Source organism: Corythoichthys intestinalis, chromosome 19 (genome assembly GCF_030265065.1).
Source record: "Corythoichthys intestinalis isolate RoL2023-P3 chromosome 19, ASM3026506v1, whole genome shotgun sequence".
NCBI classification, from domain to species: Eukaryota; Metazoa; Chordata; class Actinopteri; order Syngnathiformes; family Syngnathidae; genus Corythoichthys; species Corythoichthys intestinalis.
Genome location: NC_080413.1, coordinates 18,513,533 through 18,540,278, shown reverse-complemented (window position 1 = coordinate 18,540,278; position 26,746 = coordinate 18,513,533). Strand labels below are relative to the sequence as shown.

The 26,746-nt window shown below is 39.3% G+C and overlaps 1 protein-coding gene across 10 annotated transcripts in view; it reads left to right on the top strand.

The window, feature by feature from the left end:
• syne1a (spectrin repeat containing, nuclear envelope 1a) overlaps positions 1-26,746 on the top strand; it is a 273,050-nt gene that overhangs the window by 134,290 nt on the left and 112,014 nt on the right. For all 10 annotated transcript variants that reach the window (XM_057822040.1, XM_057822039.1, XM_057822043.1 and 7 more), the window contains 10 exons: positions 2,352-2,522; positions 13,029-13,355; positions 13,507-13,659; positions 13,735-13,902; positions 17,548-17,724; positions 18,869-19,015; positions 19,914-20,039; positions 21,783-21,959; positions 24,082-24,347; positions 24,424-24,580. In XM_057822040.1, coding sequence (XP_057678023.1) covers positions 2,352-2,522; positions 13,029-13,355; positions 13,507-13,659; positions 13,735-13,902; positions 17,548-17,724; positions 18,869-19,015; positions 19,914-20,039; positions 21,783-21,959; positions 24,082-24,347; positions 24,424-24,580 — 1,869 coding nt within the window. The remainder of the gene's footprint in view (positions 1-2,351; positions 2,523-13,028; positions 13,356-13,506; positions 13,660-13,734; positions 13,903-17,547; positions 17,725-18,868; positions 19,016-19,913; positions 20,040-21,782; positions 21,960-24,081; positions 24,348-24,423; positions 24,581-26,746) is intronic.

The window sequence follows — 26,746 nt, the reverse complement described above, 5'->3', positions numbered from 1 at the left end:
TTCAGTCCAGTTTATTCACACATCGTATCATGGTACACACAGGAACATGGTCATATATACAAGCAGTTCATCTGATAAGATGCATGAAGGGGACACTCCGAATAAGCTATTTAAAGCTTTTAGTAGGGGGCCAGTCAAACAGCACACACATACACACACCCATACACATACCTACATACAGTTAACAATGGAAAATTTTAACATTCTGATTAGATCGGATTTGACATGTGATACCGTAGTAGTGTTATTCAAAGACTCAGCATATTAAGTATACAGTGCTGCTCGAAAGTTTGTGAACCCCACAGCGATGGTCAGATTTTTTGTAAAAAAAACTAAAATAACCTTATTAAATGTTAAGTTATACCCAAATCCACAATACTGACATTCCAAATAATGGACTGAAACAAAAGAAATAGTTATATTGTCATTCTTTATTTAACAAAAGTGGTTGATTTAAGAAAAACTCAGATATCATGTGTGCAAAAGTATGTGAACCCCTTCAGTTAATAGGATATTGTGCCTCCTTTTGCAGAGATTACCTCAACCAAACGGTTTCTGTAGTGACTAATCAGCCTCTCACATCTACTTTGGGGGATTTTTGCCCATTCTTCCTTACAGAACGCAGTCAGTTGAGAGAGGTTTGATGGGCGTCTGGCATGAACTGCTCGCTTCAGGTCCCGCCACGGCATTTCAATGGGATTTAGGTCAGGACTTTGACTGGGCCAGTCCAGAACACGAATCTTCTTCTTTTTCAGCCATTCCTTGGTTGTATTGCTGGAATGCTTTGGATCATTATCATGTTGCATGATCCACCTTCTGCCAAGCTTTAACTTCAAAACAGATGGCGTCAGGTTATGTTCTAGGATTTGACAATATTCCTCAGAATTCATGATTCCCTGGACTATGTGGAGTTGTCCAGGTCCTGAGGATGAAAAGCAAGCCCAGATCTTGACATTCCCACCTCCATGCTTCACTGTTGGGAGAAGGTTCTTTTGGTGGTATGCAGTGTTGACTTTTCGCCAGACATGGCGGTTTTGGTTGTGACCAAACAGTTCAATTTTGCACCTACATCAGTTGATGAAAACTATTTTTAATTTAGTCTCGACAACACAACTGTTAAAAAAACAAAAAAAAACCTACTGAATTAATTGATTAGGAAATCAGGTTGAAATAATAGAAAATTCCAAAATGTTGAGGGGGTTCACAAACTTTTGAGCAGCACTGTACATTGCAAGGAGGTGAGCTTTCAGTTTTTTCTTAAAAATGCAGATGGAGTGTGACATTTTCAGTGTTTTGTCCAGTTCATTCCAGATCTGTGGTCCTCTGCATACAATGCAGACTTCTGCTTTTTCCAGTGATGTGATTTTTTCTTCTGGTAGTATATGTGTGCTGAGGTGTACTGATTGGTATGAAATCACTTAATTTATGGTTTAGTTCATGGATGACCTGATTCATTATGCAAGCATTTTGAAAGTAGTTGTGTTCTTTTAGCCTCAGAAGGTGGTGTTGGTGAAATATTAATTTAGTTGGAGCATTGAACCCAGACCATGTTATGGCACGTATAACTTTTTTCTGTTGGGTTTCAAGCAATTTTAGATAGGTTGGAAATGTGTTGCACCATATGATATTACAATATTGTAAATGTGGTTCAAATAAAGATTTATACAGGGTGAGAAGTGCAGATAGTGGGATATAATGTCGCAGTTTAAAAAACAGAGCAGCATATTTTGACAGTTTATTTGTGAGCTTATTTAGTTCCAACCGTTTCCAGATTTAGCATTTAGGATATAGGATATAAATTCAAGATTTAAATTAAATATTTACGGTAGTTTTGGATTTAAACAATCAGGTCCAAATCTTTATTTTTTTTTTTAAATAAATATTTAAGTTCCTAAATAATGTTGTAAATGTGCAAAAAAAAAGTGACTCTAAAAATTTCACACCATTTTAAACACTGTGTGGCGCTAAATGTGAGAAAATGTCGTAATTTTGAGCATGTGCTGCTTTACAAACGGCGCCCCATATTAGTCATCTCAAAAGGTCTTTATCTCATTTTTGTTAACAAAAACTCAAGTAATTTTATCTAGTTTTAGTCGACGTTTGCTCAAAATATTTTTGTTTGTAAAATTTTTAAAAAGAATACTCCAAAAATAAATAAAGGTTTCCAACTATTACTAGTCAATATTGACAGACGAGCACATATTGTAGCGTCTACAAGGACTATGCCAATTTGGTGATAATACACACTCAGCAAGAAAATAGGACATTATTTTTAATCAATTATAACCACCTCGATGAATTCATGTTTAAAAGCGACAGAAATATTGATGCTGTTGTCCATGCTCTTACAGGAGACCATCAAGCAATTGCAGGAGGAGCTGAGGAGCCTTCAGGAGGCCGAAAACCTTTGCGCGTCATTCACCGAGTGGCTCGGCTCGACGCAGAAAAGCTTCACAGAAGTCACTGATACATCGGAACCACTGGACCGCAATGCCTTGGAGAAAAAGCTGAAGAAATTAGAGGTACTGCTCTCATGAAGTACTATGAGAATATGGAGTGTGTGGACCTTATTTAACACATCTTACACATTCATCTGAGTGTAAGGTATGTTTTTTTTTTCTTTTTAAATAATGCAGGATTCAATTGTTTTATTTTCAATTTCACATATTTTACCATCAGCGTATACAGTGGTATGAAAAAGTATTAGAACCTTTTGGAATTTCTCACATTTCTGCATAAAATCACCATCAAATGTGATCTGATCTATGTCAAAATCACACAGATGAAAAAACAGTGTCTGCTTTAAAGAGTATGTCATGCCCTGGGAAAATGTTAATATTCCATCATTTATCCATAAACGCATGCCTTTTGTATTCATATCATGCCACTTCGTGTAATTACACACAAGAAAATGAGAGAAATTTGGCTCGATTGTCAAGCTAAAACGACCGGCGCCCGAGATCTGGCAGATTGTGTGCGTGACGTCACTACAAGTGAAGAGAGTGCCACCGGCCACTAGGGGGGCAGTGCCTGTTTGCATCAATATAATTCCTTCTAGTGAGGGGAGAATTAGGGGTGTTTTGAGCTGTTTATGCTGTTGCATTGTGTTCGTCCTGCACATATTCCAGGTTCCCTCATGAAGAAACACCTCTCGTTGTCAATAAAAGAGAATTCAGAATTGACAGTGAAGGGTGTTTCTTCAACAAGAAAAAGGCTCAGTGCTTTAATACTGAATGGCGGCGATGATGGCAGACAATTTCGTTTCTAGTTTCAGCGACGAATCCGACGTAGAAGGACGTAACGAATGTTCATCTAATGGTGACGAGGAGAGTTACGAAGCTTTAATCGGTGTTTTAGGTTACCAATTGGACCCCAAACGAACGCTAATGCAGCGTAATGAAACAGTCATTGAGGGGAGCAATGACACTGATGAAACACCGGCAGCAGATCGTGTGGGAAACACCAATGATTTGTTTTGCATTTCTTTTTGTGAAGCTGATACACCATGACCGCAAAATAAAGTAATGCATAGAATAATTATCATTTATTGCGCTATCATAGCTTTTCGCTCTGCCAACAGACACAAATATGAATGGGATCAGAGGATTTGTTCTATATATATTACGAGCGATAATTTATACATGTGTCCAGTCCTGTATCCAATGCGTGATATTTTTTTTATCATAAAAGAGTACTCACTCTGGCCATTTCGAGCTTGGCTGCTCCCCTCCTTTGCTTAACCTTAGCCTCCTTTGCCAGTCATCGTCCTCTTTCTTGATATCTCGGGACATTTAGGTGGCTGCACGTGTATTGTAGGCACCGCATCTCCTTTGAGCAGCAATCTTTTAGCAAAACCCGACTTGTCCATAGTTCGAGAAGCTTTAAGGTGGAAAATGCGCACCGCAGAAAATCGTGCCGGAGGCTGTGTCTAGAAAATTAGCCCTCTTTACCCATGGTCTGCGTAGTCCAGCTTTTTTTTTTTCGCGTTCGGGAACTCATGGATACTATATTTCGATAAATAGCTATTTGTACACCACATAGCACAGCAGTTTTGAACCATTTTAGTGATGTTTTGGTCAAACGAACCCGAACGCTACTCTCTCGTCGATAAAAAACAATGGCACCTGGCTCCGCCTCGTCTTTCATTCACTTGTAGTGACATCCCCGCCCCATTCGGCTGTTTCCGGAACACTTTCGGAAATGTTCGTCATTTTCGATCTATTTTCGATAATTGCTCATTAATTGGATTGATTTTTTTGTTAACTTTATCAATATTCGTTATCTTGGCACATAACGGTTCTATTGATGTCTCATACCCCCTTTGCCGTTTCATACCCTTTAACCAAAACCACCCAAACATTACAGGTGTTCATATTTTAATGAGGATAGAGGGCAAACAATGACAGAAGGGGGAAAAATAAGTAAGTGAACCATCACATTTAATATTCCATGTAGCCCCCCCCCTTGGCAGCAATAACTTTAACCAGACACTTTCTGTTGCTACAGATCAGTCTGGCACATCGATCAGGACTAATCTTGGCCCATTGTTCTCTACAAAACCGCTGTAGTTCAGTCAGATTCCATATTTTTCTGGCATGAATCGCTGTCTTTAGTTCATGCCACAGCATCTTAACGGGGTTCAAGTCTGGACTTTGACTTGGCCACTCCAGAACGTGTATTCTGACAGACGGCCTCAGGTTTTTCTGCAAAACTTCCTGATAAACTTATGATTTCATTCTTCCATTAATGATTGCAAGTTGTCCAGTCCCTGAGGTAGCAAAACAGCCCCCAATCATGATGCTCGCTCCACCATGCTTAAAGGTGGGGATAAGGTGTTGATGTTGGTGAGCTGTTTCATTTTTCCTCCACACATGACGTTATGTGTTACTCCCAAACAATTCAACTTTGGTATCATCAGTCCACAAAATATTTTGCCATAACATCTGTGGAGTGTCCAAGTGCCTTTTTGCGAACATTAAACGAGCAGCAATGTTTTTTTTAGACAGCAGTGGCTTCCTCCGTGGAGTGAACAACATTCTTGGCCATAGTTTTACATTTAGTTAATGTGTGCACGGATATATTGGACTGTGCCAGTGATTTCTGTAAGTTTTTAGTAGACACACTAGGGTTCTTTTTCTACCTCTTTAAGTATTCTGCTGAACTCTTGGCGTCATCTTTGGTGGATAGCCACTCCTTGGGAGAGAAGCAACAGTGCCGAACTCTTTCCATTTGTAGACAACTTCTCTGACTCTCGAGTGATGAACATCCAGACTTTTATGTATGGTTTTGTAACCTTTCCCAGCTTTATACAAATCAACAGTCCTTGATCGCAGGTCTTCGGACAGCTCGTTTGACCGAGCCATGATGCACATCAGACAATGCTTCTCATCAAGACCATTCTTCCCAGGTGTGTGTTTTAGGTGTGGGCAGGGCAGCTTTAAACCACTCATCAGTGATTGAGCACACACAACTGACTTAAATTGTTTGGTAAAAAATGGTTTCAATTGCTCTTTAAGTCTCCTTAGGCAGATGTTTCACTTATTTTTCCCCCTTCTGTCATTGTTTACATGCTATCCTCATTAAAATATGAAAACCTATACATGTTTGGGTGGTTTTAGTTAAAGCAGGTACTATTTTTACATCTGTGTGATTTTGACAAAGATTACATCACATTACATTTGATGGTGATTTTATGCAGGAATGTGAGAAATGGCAAAAGGTTCAGATACTTTTTCATACCACTGTAAACATTGGTCAATTTACAATATTCTATGGATTTGGTGGTAAAAGTCCAATATTTTATTGCATTGTGCTAATTGTCTTTCATGAGGACTCCCAAGATTTGATGTCTATCACTTTCAATGGGAGTGAATGAGTTAGGTATCAATATTGAAGAGGAGTGTTTTTTTGTTTGTTTTTTTTTTAGTATTCGGCAGGCTTTCAAGCTTTGATGTTCAATGTGTAGGTGGCCTTAGTCTTTAAAATATTCTGTTGCCAAATTCTTGGCGGGAAGATTTGGAGCACGAAGCAACATAGCAGCACATAATATTAGCTTAGTTAACACATTTTTTGGGCAGCTTCAGCATGCCTGGCCATGAAAAATGTCTGCTGTCCAGGCTTTTTTTTCTTCCTTTTCCACATTTTCTTTTATGCCTTTCTGCCCAAATGGCAATTTTTGACAAGCAGCCCTCCTACATTAAAAATTGCTTCCATGATCAGAAGGTGCGTATCGATCCCTTGTCATTATGAAGACAAAGCAGGCTCTCTTTTGGAAAGAGGGTGAAAGATGCCCTGCTGTGATGACGAGGATAAAGAAGAGGCATCGGGTGTCGGGTGCCTGCTGGCTCAGACTCTGTAATTGATGTGGTGTAGCTCTCTTTCTGCCTCAACACGCTGCTCTGGTGTCCAAAGTAGCCACAGAGCAGCTTGGGCAAACTAGCCTGTGCATTTTCTTAACTATTTACGCCACACGGTGCGTGTTATGAACCCGCCAGTTACTCTCGTCCCGGATCAATGGAGAGCTTCTGACATGTTTCCTTCCACCAACTTAGTCATTCTCCTGCAGTGAGCACTGCAGGGCTGCTCATTGAACTGCGATGATTACACATTGATACTGAGTGTAGGAGTCGATAGCAGTGCCAAGGGTGATTACTAGGATTTGTACTTTGGTTGAGGTTGACTTGGAGCTGTCAAGGGCATGTGTATGGTCAAAAGTAAGTGGAATAATGGTGCTGCTCCACTTGCAAAGAACTAGTGCTGCAACGAATAATAGATTAACTCGAGTATTCGATTAGAAAAAAATATTCAAATTAAATTTTGTTTCTTCGAGTATTCGTTTAATTAAAGTAGGGTTTTAATGGTTTATTATGAAAGAGTTTGCATTTAATTTTATTGAATAGGGTGGATACACTGCCCTCTGGTCTGGCTCTTTACACATGGCTGAATCCAACTGCTACCTGTTAAGACCAACGTAAGCTAAGTTTTTGTTTGAGCTAATGTTTTTTTTAATGCATTCATAATTTAGTATATTGATATTTTTAGCCGTTTTTTGTGGGAATATGTGTCTGAACCATTTGTTAAGAGCATTGTAAAAAAAGCTTTAGCACTTTATAGCATTTAAGCTAGCAGACTGCCCGTCTCATCAGACCATAGGACATGGTTTCAGTAATCCATGTGCTTTGTCGACATGTCTTCAGCAGACTGTTTGCGGGCTTTCTTGTGTACCGTCTTCAGAAGAGGCTTCCTCCTGGGGTGACAGCCATGCACACCAATTTGATGTAGAGTGTGGCGTATGGTCTGAGCACTAACAGGCTGACCCCCACCTCTTCAGTCTCTACAGCAATGCTGACAGAACTCCTTTAATGTGTCACATGACATTTTGGAGGGAAAATGCAGTACTCAATTTGGACATTTAGGGATGTACGTAGTTTCTAAGGGGTGTACTCACTTTTGTTGCCAGGGGTTTAGATATTAGTGGCTATATTTTGAGTTAATTTATTTTCCCCTTAAAATAACGCTGCACACAGACGCTGCACACTTTTTATTGTGTCAAAGTGTAATTTTGTCAGTGTCGTCCCATGAAAAGATATGCTTAAATATCTGCAGAAATGCGAGGGGTGTACTCACTTTTGTGATACACTGTACGTACTGATCGTGAGAAACTCTTTGACAACTGGTCAGGCTCTCTGGGAACACACTGGCAGCACAGTGTCAGTATTCTGTGCAAAGTGACAGACAATTTCAACACATGCTAATTGTGAAGAAATACTCCTCCGTGGCAACTTGAAATTTCCTTTTATTAACATAACGTAAAAGTTAAAAAAAAATAAAATAAAAAAAAAATTGTATCGGATCAGGACTTTGTATCGGCAGATTCTCAAAATCACATGACTCGAACTTGGGTGCAAAATATGCGATCGGGACACCCCTAATATTAACACATTAATAAACACATCCCTGTTCTTAAATATAACCATTTTGACAACTCCTTATGTGTTTCAATATTTAATGTAGTAATACAGGATTGGATTACGGTAACTACTGATAAATTTGACAGAATACTTGTCACACAAACAAGGGGTATACTTTGAATAATTAATGTTTGCATGATGGAGGAGCGTTTAAGAGCCTAAAGGGCGCCCAGTGTGCAGTCCCTCATAAATAATCTTCAGCAGACCGTAATGTCTGCTACTTTATCAGGCATTAATGAATCAGCGTGGATCCTAAACGCACCATATGGACAAAATAACGTAGGCGGGTCAGACAGCGGCAGGTTAACTCGAAAGCCGAGTGAGCATTATACGACAGTGCCGGCTGAACTCGACCTTAACTGGCAATTACGCTCTTTTCGATTGTTTGTGTTCAGGTCTTATTAACGCAAACCAAGTGTTGGCTGTCTTATTAAGGCTGTAAAGATGGGAGCACAGGTGTGTCACTGCAAAGACGGGCCGTCTCGGGAAGACATAAACATGGACGTGTGCAGGCAGGCACAACATATAGTTAACACAGATAGCTGGAGACATCTCGTATCGCAGAGCTTCACTCACGCAGTAATAGAGCCATGATGAAACCTAGATGGCGCCCCATCGAGTTTGTGTTGCTGTTACCCTGGAAACACCCGCAGCTCTTCCTCCCCGTTAAGGGCTTTTATAATTGGGTCCTCCTTTCATATTATTCACTGTGCATCCGACACACGACGACCTCCTCGGACCCTACGCGTCTCCTTGCCGTGGAGGTGTCGACCTATCTGAAGTCTACAAAGCCCTTCAAACACCGCCACGCGGTGAAGGACTGAGATTTTTCAATGCCAACCTAAAAAAAAAAGGGGGATAAGATGAGTATATCTTCTGATGTCCCACGCTGAGATTTTAGAAGAATGGTGCTCATAGGAGCTTAGACGTCAAGCCATCATCTGGATCAATACCAAAGCCCACCTCCTGTTAGTTTACCATTGAGGTTGATTCAGAATTCATTCAAGTGTTTGGGGAAATAAGTTTTACAGAAAGAGTCTGTTTTTGTTTTGAAAAGATCATCTTTCAATGCTAGTGATAGACATCCAATCCATGTGAATTGGGACAGGCTAGCAGTGAATGAGTTAAATAATAGCGTACTTACTACACTTTGTAACATAAAGCAGTGTAAATTGGGGTTACTCATGCGAGCCTCGGATTTTTTTTTTTTTTTTTAATTCATTTCATTTCAGGCAGTTGCATTCGTTTTGACAAGTACAGTTCAGCATTTTTAACTGGTTTACATCACAAATAACTAGAGCTGTCAAAATTATCGCGTTAACGGGCGGTAATTAATTTTATAAATTAATCACGTTAACATATTTGACGCAATTAACGCACATGTCCCACTCAGACAGATTTAAATGTCAGTAGAGTGAAATGCCCACTTGTTAATTGTGTTTTATGGAGTTTTGCCGCCCTCTGCTGGCGCTTGGGTGCAACTGATTTTATAGGCTTCAGCACCCATGAGCATTGTGTAAGTAATTATTGACATCAACAATGGCGGGCTACTAGTTTATTTTTTGATTGAAAATTTTACTTTATTTTTTGATTGAAAATTTTACAAATTTTATTAAAACGAAAACATTAAGAGGGGTTTTAATATAAATTTCTATAACTTGTACTAACATCTTTTATGAACTATAAGTCTTTCTATCCATGGATCGCTTTAACAGAATGTTAATAATGTTAATGCCATCTTGTTGATTTATTGTTATAATAAACAAATATAGTCCTTATGTACCATATGTTGAATGTATATATCCATCTTGTGTCTTACCTTTCCATTCCAACAATTTATTTGAAAGAATATATATATAATTTACAGAAAAATATGGCATATTTTATAGATGGTTTGAATTGCGATTAATTGCGATTAATTACGATTGATTAATTTTTAAGCTGTAATTAACTCGATTAAGAATTTTGATCGTTTGACAGCCCTACAAATAACACAACAAACAAAAATGCCTGAAAGGGAGTGGGACGAAGAAAACGTATTAAATACCCTCCCAAATCAAGTTTAACATCGCAAATTTTGGAAATCATTATCTGTTAATGTTCCGATTGAATAAAGTGTTGAAAATGTGATTTTCTGGAGTACAGTGAGCCATCACTACTTTGCGCTTCAAACTTCACGCCCTCAGTCCATCTCAGATTTTTTTCAATAAAAAAAAAATAATACCGATGAGCGGTCCCGAGCCGATCGCGCAGTCTCACTCTCGCTCCCTCCTTCCCTTTCCCTGCTCTTTGTTCGTCAGGCCGTGTACTGGAGTTGTTTTTTAAAGCTAATGTTGTTGAAAGATATTTGGATTTGATCTTGCCACAGATGCTTGTAAGCCAAAGCTTTAAATCGCAGCATTGTTTAACTTGTTAAACAGTTGTTGTGGCAACTCATTGTGTGTAAGTTAGCAGTGGAGTGGAGTGAGTGGACTCAAATAGTTCGGTGGGACAGTAACATGTTTAAAAAATCATAATTATTACATTTGAAGTGTTTAAAAAAACATTTATTAAAATATTTTTTTGTTATACTTTGGGAAAAAAGGTAAAAAACATGTTTTGTCTGTATCTCTTTCCAATGCTAAATCGGAATAAATACATTGAACACACACACAAAACAAAACAAAACAAAATCCTAAAAAAAGTGTTTGTTTGTTTTTCTGGGGCGGAGGTGCGATACTTTGCGGTTTTTCACTTATCGCGGCGGGTTCTGGTCCCCATTAACCGCAAAAAAACGAGAGATCACTGTGTACGTAAATTGTAACGTAAACGTAAACTTATACTCAGGTGCGACTTACATATTTCGGCGGAGATGTTTAAAAGTGGTACTGAAAATGAAAGGTAGATTTGGAGTGAGGTTGAAAGATTTGGAAACAAGTTATCCAGTGTTATTAGGGCTGTAGTTATCTGAATAATTTATATGTTGTAAGTTATATGCAGAGGTGGCTAGAGTAGCCAAAAATTAACCAAGTTAATTTTTTCAATTTTAATTTTAAAATTAACCAAATTAATCAAGATTAGCGTTACTTCAAAATAATATCACTCAAGTAAAAGTAGTCATCCAAAAAATGTGCTCAAGTAAAAGTAAAAAAGTACAGTATTTGGTGAAAAGAATACTCAAGTAATAAGTAGCATTGTGAGGAACTGCTTACATTTTTGTTTGATTTTTTTTTTTTAAGCAATGGTATTTTTTTCTGAGCACAAAGTTATCCATATGAACTGTTGTTATAATGATACTCTACAATAACCCATTCCATAATGACATTAAGCCAAAGAGAGAGAAAAAAACATTGAATTCCGGCGAGAGAAAAAAAAGACAGAAATGAAGCATTATTCGTCCAAAAAGCATGAGTGCCCTCTAGTGGAGAAAATAGTTCCTAGTTTGAATAGAAGGGCAGTCACATCAACGTGATGTGCAACATTCACATTCACAATTACAATTATGGAGTTAAAAGGATCATACATCCGGTTTTCTGTGGTCAATCAGTGCCCCAAAAATTAGGAGAGAAGTTAAAATCTGCGCTTTCAAATCATGTTGAGGGCAGCGCTGTATGTCAAATACTTCATTTTTTACGGTGCTTTATAGACACCATGTGATTGAACAGGCTGGCATGATCATAGAACGGCAAGCTTGCGTCTAATTGGTATAATTGAGTCATGTGATTATTGTTGCGACGTCTCATTAGTGAAATTGGTAGAGCTGCTCTTGGCATCACTGATAAAAAAAAAATACAATAACATGTAGAATAAAGAGGGAAAATGTAACAACTCTTGTGTAGCCCAAAGTAGCAGAGTAAGAGTCCCGTTTTTTCTTCACAAATCTACTCAAGTAAAAGTAAAAAGTATGGCTTAGTAAAACTACTCTTAAGAGTATATTTTTCTCAAAAAGTTGCTCAAGTAAATGTAACGGAGTACATGTAACGCGTTACTACTCACCTCTGGTTATTTGTCACATTATCATATGCCTATTTAGCCCATTCTGCATTTGATTGTTTTTACTACAGTGATACCTCTACATACGAATTTAATTCATTGCATTCTTTGCTGATGTTACAATAATAATTGTCACATTAACTTATAAAGACTGGCAAACGCAGGTCGGAGGAGGACCGTCGAGATCATAGACAAATTCTGGCTGTATTGTTGAGCCAGTGCACAGACAGGCACGCTGTGCTCAAATTTTTTGATAATTTCCTTTTTAATTTCAATAGTAAGCGTCACCATTTTCCTTTTTTGACCACCTGTAATAACCTTGTTGGGACCCATATTGGTTTTTCTCACAAGAAAATCCGCCGTGCGTCCGAGTATTCGATTAGAAAAAATATTCGAAAAAATTTTGGTGCTTTGAGTATTCGTTTAATTAAAGTGGCGTTGTAATGTTTTATTTTTAAAGTGTTTACATTTAGTTTTCTTGATTAGGGTGGATACAATGCCCTCTGGTCTGCCTCATTTCACATGGCTGAATCCAACTGCCCCCTGTTAAGACCAACGTAAACTAAGTTTTTGTTTGGGCTAATGTTTTTTAATGCATTCGTAATTTACTTTATAGGTACATTTAGTCGTTTTTTTGTGGGAATATGAGTCTGAACCATTTGTTAAAAGCGTTGTGGAAAAAAAAAAACATTAGCATTTTATAGCATTTAAGCTAGCGGACTTTTGACATATAAGTTAGCCAATTGTTCTTTTGTCGTACATAGATCCTTTGATTTTTTATACCGTTTGAGGCTCATCCCAGGTATTTTAATTTTTCATGTTCCTTATCCGATAACTCGATTATTCGACCTAACTAGTTCATCGATTAATCGACTACTAAAATAATCGATAGCTGCAGCCCTAATTTAATCTCTCTGATAAAATAATATTCCCCAAAAATCTCTTCTCTTTAATGAGAATTTTTTGGCCTAAGTGTCTTTTACTGCAGTGCGACCTGTAGTCGGAAAAAGACTGTACTAGCTAAAGTTCCATCACTAATTGCAAAGAAAGCAGGGGAATATTCTGAACACTAATTCTCTCACCCAGAGTCTTCAGTTCGAACTCCACCATGGTCACAGTTTACTGAAGTCACTGAGGGAAAAGGCCGAACAGGCCGCCAACTTCCTGAACGAGGCCGGAGCCGAGAGTCTAGGAGGAGAGGTCGAAGCACGACTTTCCCAGCTGGAGGAGCTTGCGGGCTGGCTGAGGACAGAGCACAGCTTTCTGGAGCGTGCCTCGCTGCTGGCTAAGGAGTTCCAGGAGCGCTATAAGGCTCAGTCCCAGTGGTTGGTAGAAACAAAGGCTTTGCTGTTCTCCGCACCGGAGCCCAAGGCTGAGCTTTACCAACGGAGAGTGCAGCTGGCCAAGTACAAGGTGAACTTCCTAATTGCCCTGTTGCTGTGTTAGTGTCGAACCAATTCTTTTGTGTTTTCAGTAAATGCCTGATCAGTCACAGCTCTGGTGTAGCAATTGAGTGAGTTCTAAAGGCGTGTAAAGACCATTTACTGTGTTGTTTGCCCTCAAGGCTGTTGTGCAGATGGTTCAGTCCCACGACGGCTCCATCAGGTCAGTAGTGGAGAAAGGCGACGCTCTCCTGGCATCCGTCCACTACCCCTCTATCCGGGACAAAATGAATAGACTGCAAAAGGACTACACCGACCTCTCTAACATGGCTACGGTATGACCACAAAAAATGAATCGTGATCATTGTTTGACAGCGTGACTGGCTATTTGGATAATGTGTGGTTATTAGGCTCACGTGGCACATCTGGAGAATCAGGTGAGGGAGCAGGAAGCGTACCACAACGAGCTCCAGGAGGTAGAGCGCTGGTTGCTGCAGATGTCCAGCAGGATGGTGACACCCGACCCCAGCGTGAGCCGCAGCCTCGAGGCAGCTACACAACAGCTGGCTCGGCACAAGGTGACCAGACTTCGGAACTTTGTCTATCGCACACTAGTCCCCAGTATATTCACAATAAGTGACACGTAATAAAATAGTGAAAAAGTGTGACATAAACAAGGCTTGAGTTTTTTAATGCCATGCCCAGTTGACCCTTCAGCGATAAGTAAAAGGTGAGACTTTCAAAACTCACATATTGATGGGAGTGCATTCATATGTCAAATTTTTGCATGTGTCTTTAAAAAGAAGTCATGAGTGAATAAAACACAGGTGTCAAACCCGCGACCCGGGGAGCAAATCCGGCCTACCATGTTACTTTGTGTAGCCCACGAAATCATCTGCATCGACCCTCATTTTTGGTTAAAATTAATTTGAGGACAATTTCTTTAGGCTTCAATGAAAGATCAAGTATTAGAGATTCCAGATATTTTAGTTTAAATGAAATAAAAAATAAAATGATAAATGAATAGAACTATATTTTTCCTCTTTTTATTAAAAAATTAAATAAATATACAAAGAGAAATAAAATAATATTTCATGTTTTTCCTACTTTTTGAATTAACATATCTTCTGCACTATATGGCGTATCGGAGTATAAGGTACACCTTCAATGAATGGCCTATTTTATTCATATACAGTGATCCCTAGTTTTTCACGGTTAATGGGGCCCAGAACCCGCCGTGATAAGTGGAAAAACTGCGAAGTAGCGCCCTAGCCCCCACCCCCAACCCCCCATTTTGTTTGTGTGTGTGTGTTAAATGTATTCAGATTTAGCATTGGAAAGAGATACATAAAAGACATGTTTTTTCCCCAAAGTATAATTTTTTAAAAATTATATATATGGCGGAAAACACTCAGGTGACCTGAAATTGACCCCAGATTTAGCCAACTTTCAAAATTGTCCAATATGCATGTGTGATACATCATTGGAAAGCTTAAAACCTCAATTTTCTCAGGGAAGAAAAATTTGGAACAGGAGGGATTTAAAAAAAAATTTTTTTTTAATGATTTTTAAACAGCAAAACCCCATCTGGAGGTGAGAGCAGAATAACAGACGCCATGACTTGAAGGAGATTTTATCACCTACTTACCTTGTTTCGATCCAAAAACTCCATGTAGCATGTATCACTGAGTGTCAAGACACAGGTGTGAAGAAATCAAGGAGTGGTCGAGATTTTCTTTTTCATTTTCCCTTTTAAATGTTTTTTTCTATTCTTTTTTTTTTGGTTTGTTATTAAGATTATTTATCATCTAACATATCGGAGAAAATGTGACAGTAACAAAAAAAAAGTACAATTAAGCGATCGTTATGAGGTAGATATCTGTGACTTTTTTTTTTACAGACGCCATTTTTTCTCATTGTGACAGAATTTGTTTAAAAGTTTAAAATATGTGAATGAAATTTTTTTTGTCGTTTTCTTTTTTTAAACAAAATATGAGATGTCATTTATTGATACTAAGCTAAAAACGACAGACATTTTGAATAATAAATAATTAATAACCTTCGTTTTATGGCTGGGTTGAAACAAAAGCGGTTGCGCGACATCTGTAAACGGGGGTTTTCAGGGTAAAACGGACAAATTAAAAATATTTCGGGGGCTTAATGCACCATGAATCTGCTGCTATGGCAGCATATAGATATATTGTTCTATCAAACACAACAGTTCTTTTGGGTTAAAATACAGCAGTTTATTTTAAAGGCAAGGCAAGGCAAGGCAAATTTATTTATATAGCACAATTCAACACAAGGCAATTCAAAGTGCTTTACATCACATGAAGATCATAAAAATCACATTTAAATCAACACAACGTAGAAACGAAGACAAAAGATCGCATTTAATCACAGAATAAAAATAAATAAATAAAATAAAAATAAAACAAAAACAAAAACTACTACCAATAATAATAATTGAAATCAGCAATGGAGATAAAAACAAGAGGAATAGAAAGCAGGTAGATTGAAATATATAGACAGTTATAGATATGCAGTGCTAAACAAAAGTGTTTTTAGCCCTGATTTAAAAGAGCTAACAGTTTGAGCATACTTCAGACGTTCGGGTAACTTGTTCCAGAGGTGAGGAGCATAATAACTAAATGTTGCCTCACCCTGCTTGGTTCTTGTTCTTGGAACATGCAGAAGACCGGTTCCAGACGACCTTAGGGGTCTAGATGTCTTAAAGAGGGTTGCAAGGGCAGAAACTGCTATTCCAGCCTTGTCTGTGTTTTCCGCCATATATACAGTAGGGAGAACAAGTATTTGATACACTGCCAATGGGAAAACCCATTGGCAGTGTATCAAATACTTGTTCTCCCCACTGTATATATATACAGTACTGTGCAAATGTTTTAGGCAGGACACCTGCCTAAAACTTTTGCACAGTACTGTATATTTTTATCATATTATGTATATACAGGATATACTGTATGTATATATTTTCTCCAAGTGGAAGCTTCCATGATCCTAATAAAAAAAAAATATATATACAGTACTGTGCAAAAGTTTTAGGCAGGTGTCAGTACCGTATATATATATATATATATATATATATATATATATATATATATATATATATATATATATATATATATATATATATATATATATATATATATATATATATATATATATATATATATATATATATATATACACACACACATACAGTGGGGAGAACAAGTATTTGATACACAGTCAATGGGAAACCCCATTGGCAGTGTATCAAATACTTGTTCTCCCCACTGTATATACATATTGTAATAAATTGTTAAATAAAATTACACTATTGTGTATGGAGAGAAAAAAAACAACATGGCGGCCATCACAAAATAAAGAGTTTTTTAAGTTGAAAATTCCTGTAAATAAATGCGTACGTCCCGGAATTTCTATAGATATGAACGCACAACTGTCTAGATTCTTGGTTAAAAGCAAAAAAAAAAAAAAAAAAAAAAACTGGCAGTTATTATTCATTTTACGTAAATATTTCAAGCTAAAGTAACGCTAATTTTTTCCCATGCATTTTTTCCACAACGTTTCAACGTGCATGTGTGGTGCTATTTTATATAATAATTACCTTGAATCCTTGACCAAATCAGTCTTGAGGCACTCCTGTCCACTGTATGCAGTAAAACTTTTTTTTTTTCCACCTAAATCCGGCATTTGAATGCATCCTGTATTTGAGTTTATCACAATGAAAGCCACCTCAACACTCTGCCTGGGTCGGCTCCCTCTGGGAAGGCGTGGCGCAATGTCTGTAGGAGCTGTGTAGTCAACTGATGGTGAAGTCTATGGTCAAAGAAAGGGTTTGGACAACGTTTATTTCAACAATGTCGAAATGGTTCACTCACGAGCCAAATATTTGTCATTTCATTAGATAATTGATTAGTTGTGGTTTAGTCAATTAATCGCTGCAGCCCTAGTTGGCAGACATAATGGCCCTCTGAAGGAAACAACAACTACTATTTGGCTCGTGACAGAAATGACTTTGACACAATGCCCTAAATCAAGGTAGCACTGTACATACAGTTTGTGTCCTTCAACCTTCCCCTCAAGCTAATAGCTCGCGAGACCACCTCGTGTGCCGTCAATCTGTCATGACCCCCTTGTCATTAAACATCCTGACATTGCGCCGTCACACCAGTCCCGTCGTCCTCTTTTGTCCTCTGCAGGCCATCATGGAGGAGATTGCGGGCTTTGAGGATCGCTTGGCAGGCTTGAAGCAGCGCGGGGACCACCTGGTGCACGGCTGCGACGAGCGCGTGCAGAGTCGGCTGAGACAGCAGGTCCACACGCACCAGCAAGGCACCAGAGACAGCTACTCTGCCATCTGCAGCACGGCACAGAGGGTGAGTAGGACGGCAGAGGGCTTTAACTCAGACAGATAGAGAGACTGTATATCCATGACCTTTTTTCCTGGCATTCATTCCACATTCTGAAACAGTTTATTACGGATAAGCAAAGCGTTATTAGAGCTCTGGATTTATGTTGTACAGAAACCGCATTCGGCATATTTCTTAGAATTCTGCTGCTGTTTTGCTTTTTTTTTTTTTTTTTCTCTTGTATTTTAAATTCAATGGCACTATATACAAGTTAAGTGCAGTTTATATGAGTGTGCACACTTGTGAAACCACATGATCTCTGTTTATATTTACACTCTGTAAGAATATTCTCAATATTTGATTTAGTCGGGTCAAAAAGTTCTAGCACTTGAACAGGGGTGTGTAGACTTTTTATGACTACATGCCAAATGAAGCCAAAAATGCGCAGTCACACTCAACCAACATAGCATCATTCAGTGAAGATGCCAAAACAAGCACTTAATCCTAACCCAATGTGGCACCTAAACCGTCTCTTGACGACGCTCCTTCACCGCCAGCGTAGGGGGCGCGTCAGCGTCTGACAGCAGCCGCATTTAGGCGGGACCCTCCAGCCAAAGGGGCTAACTCAATCTGGACATATTAATCTCCGTATATCCTCTGTCAACAACACGGTTTTCTTGCCTGCGCCAAATAACGGCCACTGTTCGGCACTCCCTAATCCAGCGCCATTCTGCCGTTTTGGCAACTTCCTCTCTGTCATCATTACTGACCTCCCCAGACGCCGCTACCGCCGTTATTTTTTTTGTCGGCACCAATCTGGCATTGTGTGATCTAGCTACACTGCTGGCTTCTCCTCAATTTGTACCCCTCCCCAACCATTTTATCTGCCAACTGCGTTCCCGACGTAAGCTCTAATATCCTGCCTGCCACTTGCCACCATGCCGGCTTTAGAGCTTTTGCCAAAAAACTCTGGGCAATATGCCAATACACTCACTCTCCCTATCTTTTTTTCTTTATTAACATTGTCAATCTAGCTGTTTGGAGGATACGGACACCTCCACATTCAACACCTGTCAAAAACGATGCTTCATGACCACCTTTCGTGTTTTTATCATGTAATGATGCGTGAGCCCACAGACAACAATTCTAATATGTTGAGAAATGTTTCCAGGTATATCAGAGCCTGGACCATGAGCTACAAAGACATGTAAGCCTCCAAGACACCTTGCAGCAGTGCAAAACTTGGCTGACGACTGTGTCCCGGGAGCCAGAACCTCCTGCGCTGACCCCTCTCGGGCTGGAGGAAGCACTACAGCAGGTAAGGCACATATTGTACGTCTCTTAATGCTTGAATTTACATTTTAATCATTTGCTGCTGTCAGGGAAATTCAATTTTGAACTCCAAGACAAGTGTCAACTCGATAGCTCGATGAGAAATGAATCAGACCCCAACCATGGATTGCTTGCTTCGAAGGCTTTATGAACAAGACCTCTCGGGTACAGACGCAGAGCCACACACAAAGCGTCCTCTCCGCATGTGGACATAAGAGAAATACAGGGCATGCCTCTATTTATGGGTTGACATCATAGAAACAAAACCGAAACTTACTATAGCATATCCTGGTAAAAACATCTCAAGTTAAAAAAAAAACATCTCTAGTAGGGGAAAAACACCTCAAGTTATGACCTTGAACACTGGCTCTGGCTAGAACGATGATGAGCTCAGTCTGATAAGCCACAGTCGCCCATTGTATTCATTCAGGGCATTTTGGAAAACACAGGAACATAACAGTCCATATTTGGGCATATTTTGATACAGTCTACAATAGTCAAGGCTATGGGAAGGCACACTCAAACAGGTTAATATAACAATGATGCTCCATGCTACAGTGTTCTCATGCAAGCATAACAAAAGCATACAAAATATGATGTATAATGGTTGTGTTTTAAGCATGAATAAAATTCTTTCACAGCTGCCATTGACACTGATAAACGTCCAATCCGTTTTGACTGGGAAGGGCTAATGAAAGAATGTATGAATATTAACTATTATTATGAGTACTATTTTCATGGACTTATGCATTCCTCCAATGCATTATGTTTAATTGCTAAATGTAAATTCAGGCATTAAAGGATTAATTGACAAATGAATGAATAAGCAAAGTTTTTTAGGAGGTAGCATCATGCTTGAGTAGCCATTGACTTTGTGGTTCTAGGTGAAGCAAGAGCGGGCCCTCCAGGAGCAAGCTAGCACTTACCTCCAACTCGCATGCTCTTCATGTGATCTTTCACTTCTCGAGGTGCAAGAAGTGGCTTCAAGCATCCAGCAGGTCAAACTACATGTAAGCGTTCACATTTTTCTTCAAAATGGAATAAACACCTGACAACCCCAAAAAAAAATTATATTTTTATGTACAGTCATGTGAAAAAATTAGGACACCCTATGGAAGCCTGTGTGTTTTCTAACATATTTGGTCATATGGATATTTAATATCAATTTTAACAATCTTGAGACATTCAAGTAATACAACAAATAATTAAAACTGGAAAAAGAAAAAAAAAAAAAAAATTTAAATAACTTTTAGTAAAATGTAATCTAAAATAAATGCAATTTCTGTTGAATAAATTAGAACACCCCGACATTCAACCCCACTTAAAATGGCTAAAATCACACACAGGTGTATCACATCCAGTGCACAAGATTAAGACATCATTACTCAGTGTTTTGAAGGAGGCTTGCTATATTTAAACCTCACATTTAGTTTGGTGTGCCCCTGACTGTTGAAGTGAGAGGAAACACCATGGTGAGATCAAAGGAGCTGTCTGAGGCCTTCAGAAAGAAGACTGTAGATGCTTATGGGTCTGTTAAGGGATTTCAAAAGATCTCAAAAGAACATAAAATCAGCCATTCCACTGTCCGGAAAATAGTCTACAAGTGGAGGACATTCAAAACAACTGCCAACATGCCCAGGTCTGGCCATCCAAGCAAGTTCACCCCGAGAGCAGACCGCAAAATGCTAAAAGAAGTCTCCAAAAACCCGAAAATGTCATCACGGGACCTACAGCAGGCTCTTGCTACTGATGTGAAAATGCATGCCTCTACAATTAGAAAGAGACTGAAGAGAGAAAGAGAAGTTTAACCTTCATGGGAGGTGTGCAAGGAGGAAACCTTTGCTCTCTAAGAAGAACATGAAGGCCAGACTGAAGTTTGCCAGAATGAATGTAGACAAAGTCCAAGACTTCTGGGATAATGTTCTTTGGACAGATTAATCTAAAATTTAATTATTTGGACACCAAAACAGAGGACATGTTTGGCGTAAACCAAATACTTTATTCCAGGAAAAGAACCTCGTACCAACTGTGAAGCGTGGAGGGGGAAGTGTCATGGTTTGGGGATGCTTTGCTTCAGCAGGACCTGGCCAGCTCACCATCATAGAATCCACCAAGAATTCTATCGTTTATTAGAGGGTGCTTGAGGAACATGTGCCATCATCTCTAAAATATTACAGCTGAAGCGAAACTGGACCCTGCAACATGACAATGACCCAAAACATACCAGTAAACCCAACAAGGACTGGCTGAAAAGGAAGAAATGGAGAGTCCTGGAATGGCTGGGTCAAAGCCCAGATCTTAATCCCATTGAGATGCTGTGGGCTGTACATGCATGAAACCCCTCAAACATTTCACCGCTGAAAGTATTCTGCATTGAGGAGTGGGGCAAACTTTCTTTAGACCGACGTCAAATACTGGTAGATGCCTACAAAAAGTGTCACTGAAGTTATTTCAGCCAAAGGGGGTAACACTAGCTATTAGGTGGTACGGTGTCCTAACTTTTTCCTCAGCTAGAATATGCATTTTTGTTGATATATTTGGTTTAATGAGTGAAACAACATTAATTTTTGTTGTTTACCTGCAATTGAATCACTTTCTTTTCCACAGGAGAAGAAAGACAAGATCATACATTGATATGTGAACATTTCCCAATAAAGAACTGAATATTTAATGGGATGTCATATTTTTTTTCACATGACTGTATATATACATATACATACCATGTTTCATTTAATGTCCTGTTTTGTACATAGATTGAGGAGCGCATGTTGATCTGCGAGGAGGTTGCGGAGAACTGGAGGGGCATTGAGAAGCATAAGGCAGAACTGGAGGTGCGGCTGAGAGAAACGGAACAACAACTTGAGACTCTCACTAGGTGTCCTGCAGAGCTTGAGCCCAGAATTGCACAGAACCAGCTGGACAAAGCACAGGTGTGCATTTTGATTTACAGATAACTACCATTTAGTTGTCTATTTCTGGTTCAGCAAGTCATTGTGAAATTAATGTATTCTTTGCTATTGACTGCTACTGAATTCAAATTGTCTTGTTAACTCTTAAAGCTTGCAGTGAAAGACATAACAATTTCAAACTCTGTGGACCCATTACCAAGCCATATGGAACACCGTACTTTTTATTTTTATTTTTTTAAAACAGTTCTAAGCCATCAATATCAATAGCAATAGCAGTCCTCAGGTTACGACAGACCATTACGTAATTTTGACTTTACGACGCCTAAGTCGTATTGGTCACCCCAGGAGTAAGCCTCTACTGAAGACAGTGCACAAAAAAGCCCACAAACAGTTTGCTGAAGACATGTCAACAAAGCACATGGATTACTAGAACCATGTGCTATGGTCTGATGAGACGGGCGGGCTTTCTTGTGTACCGTCTTCAGAAGAGGCTTCCTCCTGGGGTGACAGCCATGCACACCAATTTGATGTAGAGTGCGGCGTATGGTCTGAGCACTACAGGCTGACCCACCACCTCTTCAATCCCTGCAGCAATGCTGACAGCACTCCTGTAACGAGTCACATGACATTTTGGAGGGAAAATGACAAGCAGTACTCAATTTGGACATTTAGTGATGTACGTAGTTTCTAAGGGGTGTACTCACTTTTGTTTCCAGGGGTTTAGATATTAATGGCTACTGTTTTCTGAAATTTCCAGGTTCGCAGTGAGTCAGTAACAGGCATACGTTTGCAAAATAGACATTGTTTATTGATTAGAAAATGCTGAATAAATGAGATTTATTGATTATAATCCCACAAGAGCAAGCAAACAAGTATCAAAACAAATGGCAACGATGACGCTAGATTTGAGTTTGTCAATCCCAGAATCCCCGCGCTACCGTTACAGCACAACCAGGTGTTCCTTTAGCAATGAAAATCGCTTACTGTGATAAATGAGCGGGAGCCAACGCTCCGGTAAGGCGGCGAAGGACCAAGCGCCAGGCGATCCGTACGTGACCCACTGGCGGACTTCACGGGTCGCCCGGAAATGTCCAGTTTATGTAGGGACGCGCCCCGCAGAGGCGGAGAGGCCAACCTCCGTCTCCGAGCGGTGCGGCCCTGCCCAATGACAAACATTAAAGCTAGTTTTGGTTCAGCCCTCTTGAAAAAGGGCTTTTCACATGGGACGAATGAGCTGTGCTGCAACAGATGCAACATATGGTAAATATTATGGGTGCAAAACAAGTTATCTCGTGAGATTCCCTTCTAGCTATGGGACCCAGGCGTGTAACTATGGGACCCAGGCGTGTAATAAAACTATGTACTATGGTATATCTCGTGAGATTCCCTTCTAACTATGGGACCCAGGGTGAATGTGCTAATGTTAGGGCACGTAATATTTTCCCCCATCAGCTACATTTTGAGTTATTTTGAGGGGAAAGTAAATGGAACTCTATTGTATAAGCTGCACACAGACTACTTTTCATTGTGTCAAAGTGTAATTTTGTCATTGTTGTCCCATGAAAGGATATACTTAAATATCTGCAGAAATGCGAGGGGTGTACTCACTTTTGTGATACACTGTAAAATTAACCCTTTCAAGGACAGTGGTCACTTCAGGTAATATCTATTCAAAGGTTAATATTAACTTAGCTCATTCATTGCTAGCCCTAATCACATGACGGACTATGTTTTGTGGTAGTTAGCAAAAGAGGAAAACGGATACGGCGACCACAAAATATTATCTCAGCAATTTGCTCCTTGGCCGCAAGTTTAAGACCCATGTCCAATATTAATATAATTTAAACATTTAAAGTCATAGTTCATGCATGAAAGGGTTAAGTACAGTGGTGAATGCTTGTACCGTCTTGTGCCACCTGATGATGTATGAGGGACTTTTTCAAATCGAGGTTTTGTCATCTCTGCAACTGGTGTTTCTATGAAATTTTCCAAAAAGTAGAGCTGACCTCTTCACTGGTAAACTGATAAAAGGTTTCCCCAAATTCTAATTTGCTCGCTTAAATAGTGCTTTTGGCACATCATATTTTATCAGCCAAGTAAAACACATAAAGCTAAAATAGGTTTCCTAATCATATTCTTCCAGGAGTTCCTTCAGCAAGTGAGGGAAAGGCAGTCAGAGGTGAGCCGCTTAATCGAGGCCATCAGTCGACTGACAGACGGAGAGGAGTCCGCCGCCCTTGATGATGTGAGGAAGCTGCGCAGAATCTGGATGGAAATTGGCCTGCGTGCTGAGGAACTGGAGGCAGAGCGAGGGGAGGACATGCAGCGCAGCGGCGAGTATCAGGAGAGTGTGACTGCTGTCGAGGAGCTTTTCCATCAAGTGTCCAGGGAGTGGGACTATCTCGCTAGGTACCTTCATCACTGTTATCTCTTTACCAATTGTTAATGTAAATTATAAAGTTGGCTAATTTTTGCATTTGTGCAGGGCTGACACTGAAAGCACAAGGGAACATCTAGAAGCTCTGAGGAAGTTGTCCAGTGATCTCATGGAACAGCGAACAACACTAGAAGAACTGCGGGAGCAAAAACAAGCCATCCTGCTTCGAATAAACCTGCTAGACAAGGAACTGGTGAAACAACAGGTAAGACAGCACCACTAAGCTCCTTGTTTTAAATATAGTGTCTTTTTAAAGGGATCCATTGATAGAAAGACTTTTAGTTCTTAAAAGATCAACGTTATTATGAGTTTAAATAATTTGATATTGAAACCCTTCTTGATGTTTTTGTTTTTATCCAATTTGTAAAATTAGTTTAACTAGTAGGTCGCCATTGTTGTTTACGTTATAGGGCGGTGGCCTCACATGGTTACGCTGCCAGGCTTCCAGAGTATGACTCTAGCGACATGAACAACCTTTTCAATTTGAACAAGAGAGGAACGTTAATGAGCATGACAGCACTGTCGATATTTCACAAAACGAGCAGCAAAAGCAAATTGAACAGGAAAGACGGAATGAGACTAGACGAGAGTAGGAAAAAAAACGGTGTTCTGCTAGAATGTTCTACACCGACAAAACGTGCTACGAGAGGCGAATTATACACCCAAAGTACTACCGTGCGCTTTCAGCTTGATTTGTTTAGATACATACAGACACAACATACTAAAGATGCCTTAAGAAAACACTTAAACGTAGTAATATCAAATAAGGGTGGTTTAAATATGCTATGTGACTAATGTGGTGAACTGATCAACAATCTGCTTTAAAGCTACCACAAGAAAACAAAATGCTTGAAATTATGAGAGGGAAACACATGCAAAAAATACCGTATTTTTCGGACTATAAGTCGCAGTTTTTTTTCATAGTTTGGCTGGGGGTGCGACTTATACTCAGGAGCGACTTATCTGTGAAATTATTAACACATTATGATATCATTTCACATCTTATTTTGTTTTGGAGTGACACTGATGGTTTGGTAAACTTGTTAGCATGTTCTTTATGCTATAGTTATCTGAATAACTCTTAATAGCTATGGCCACTTTTGCGTTCTGCCTTTGGCAATGTGTGTTCAATTGTATTATTGACTTTTTTATATTGAAATGCATGCTTTTAGTTTGTGGCACTTTCACGCCCACGTGGGGGCGCACTCGCACTTGTTTACGTAAAGAAGAGCGCTCACACGCCAGAAGAAGACCGACAGCTACGTAGCTCTGAGTGAGTGGGCGAGTTGGCGAGAGAGAAACACGGCTGCGAACCTACGTTCATTGTTTATGCTTGTAAAATATCTCTACAGAGGCAACGCCTTTGTGTGTCATCTTTTCTGTTGTTTTTGTGTTTTCCACCCGCGATCGGACACTTGGAGCCAGTTGTGTGGTTGTTTGAACGTAGTGCTAATGCTAGCGAACGCATGCTAACCGTTTTTGTCATTGCTGTAATAGCACCTAATTATCATTTATTTACGCTGATGCGACCCTTTTTGGTATCGAGGACGAAATTGATTCAGCAAATTATACAGACGTCCAGCATCGTCATTTGGTAGTTTAGCCCGCTGAATAGCCAGGACCGAGCCGTAGCGTCCTGGTGCGGACAGTTTATTCGCATTTCATTGTTCATGCACTGTACACTGTACATTTATTCAGGTTGTTGTTCTCTATTTTTATATTAAATTTAGGGCTGCAGCTACCGATTATTTTAGTAGTCGATTAATCAATGAACTAGTTAGTTCGAATAATCAAGTAATCAGATAAGTAACATGAAAAATTAAAACACCTGAGCTGAGCCTCAAACGGTATAAAAAAAAAAAAATGAACAAGGTTCTATGTACAACAAAAGAACAATTGGCTAACTTACATAGCAAACGTCCGCTAGCTTAAATGCTATAAAACGCTAATTTTTTTTTTTTTTTTTTTACAATGCTCTTAACAAATGGTTCAGACACATATTCCTAATAATCCTACAGAAAACAGCTGAATATACCTATAAACAAAACAATGAATGCATTAAGAAGAACATTAGCTCAAACAAAAACTTGGCATACGTTGGTCTTAACATGGAGCAGCTGGATTCAGCCGTGTTAAACGAGGCAGACTGCAGGGCAGTGTATCCGCCCAAATCAATAAAACTAAATACAAACACTTTGCAAAATTAATCATTACAACGCCATTTTAATTCAACGAATACTCGATGCAGCAAAATTTAATTCGAATATTTTTTATTGACCGAATACTCGAGTTAATCGATTAATTGTTGCAGCACTAATTAAATTGCCTTTGAAGATGACATGTCTGTTCTATGTGTTGGATTTTATCAAGT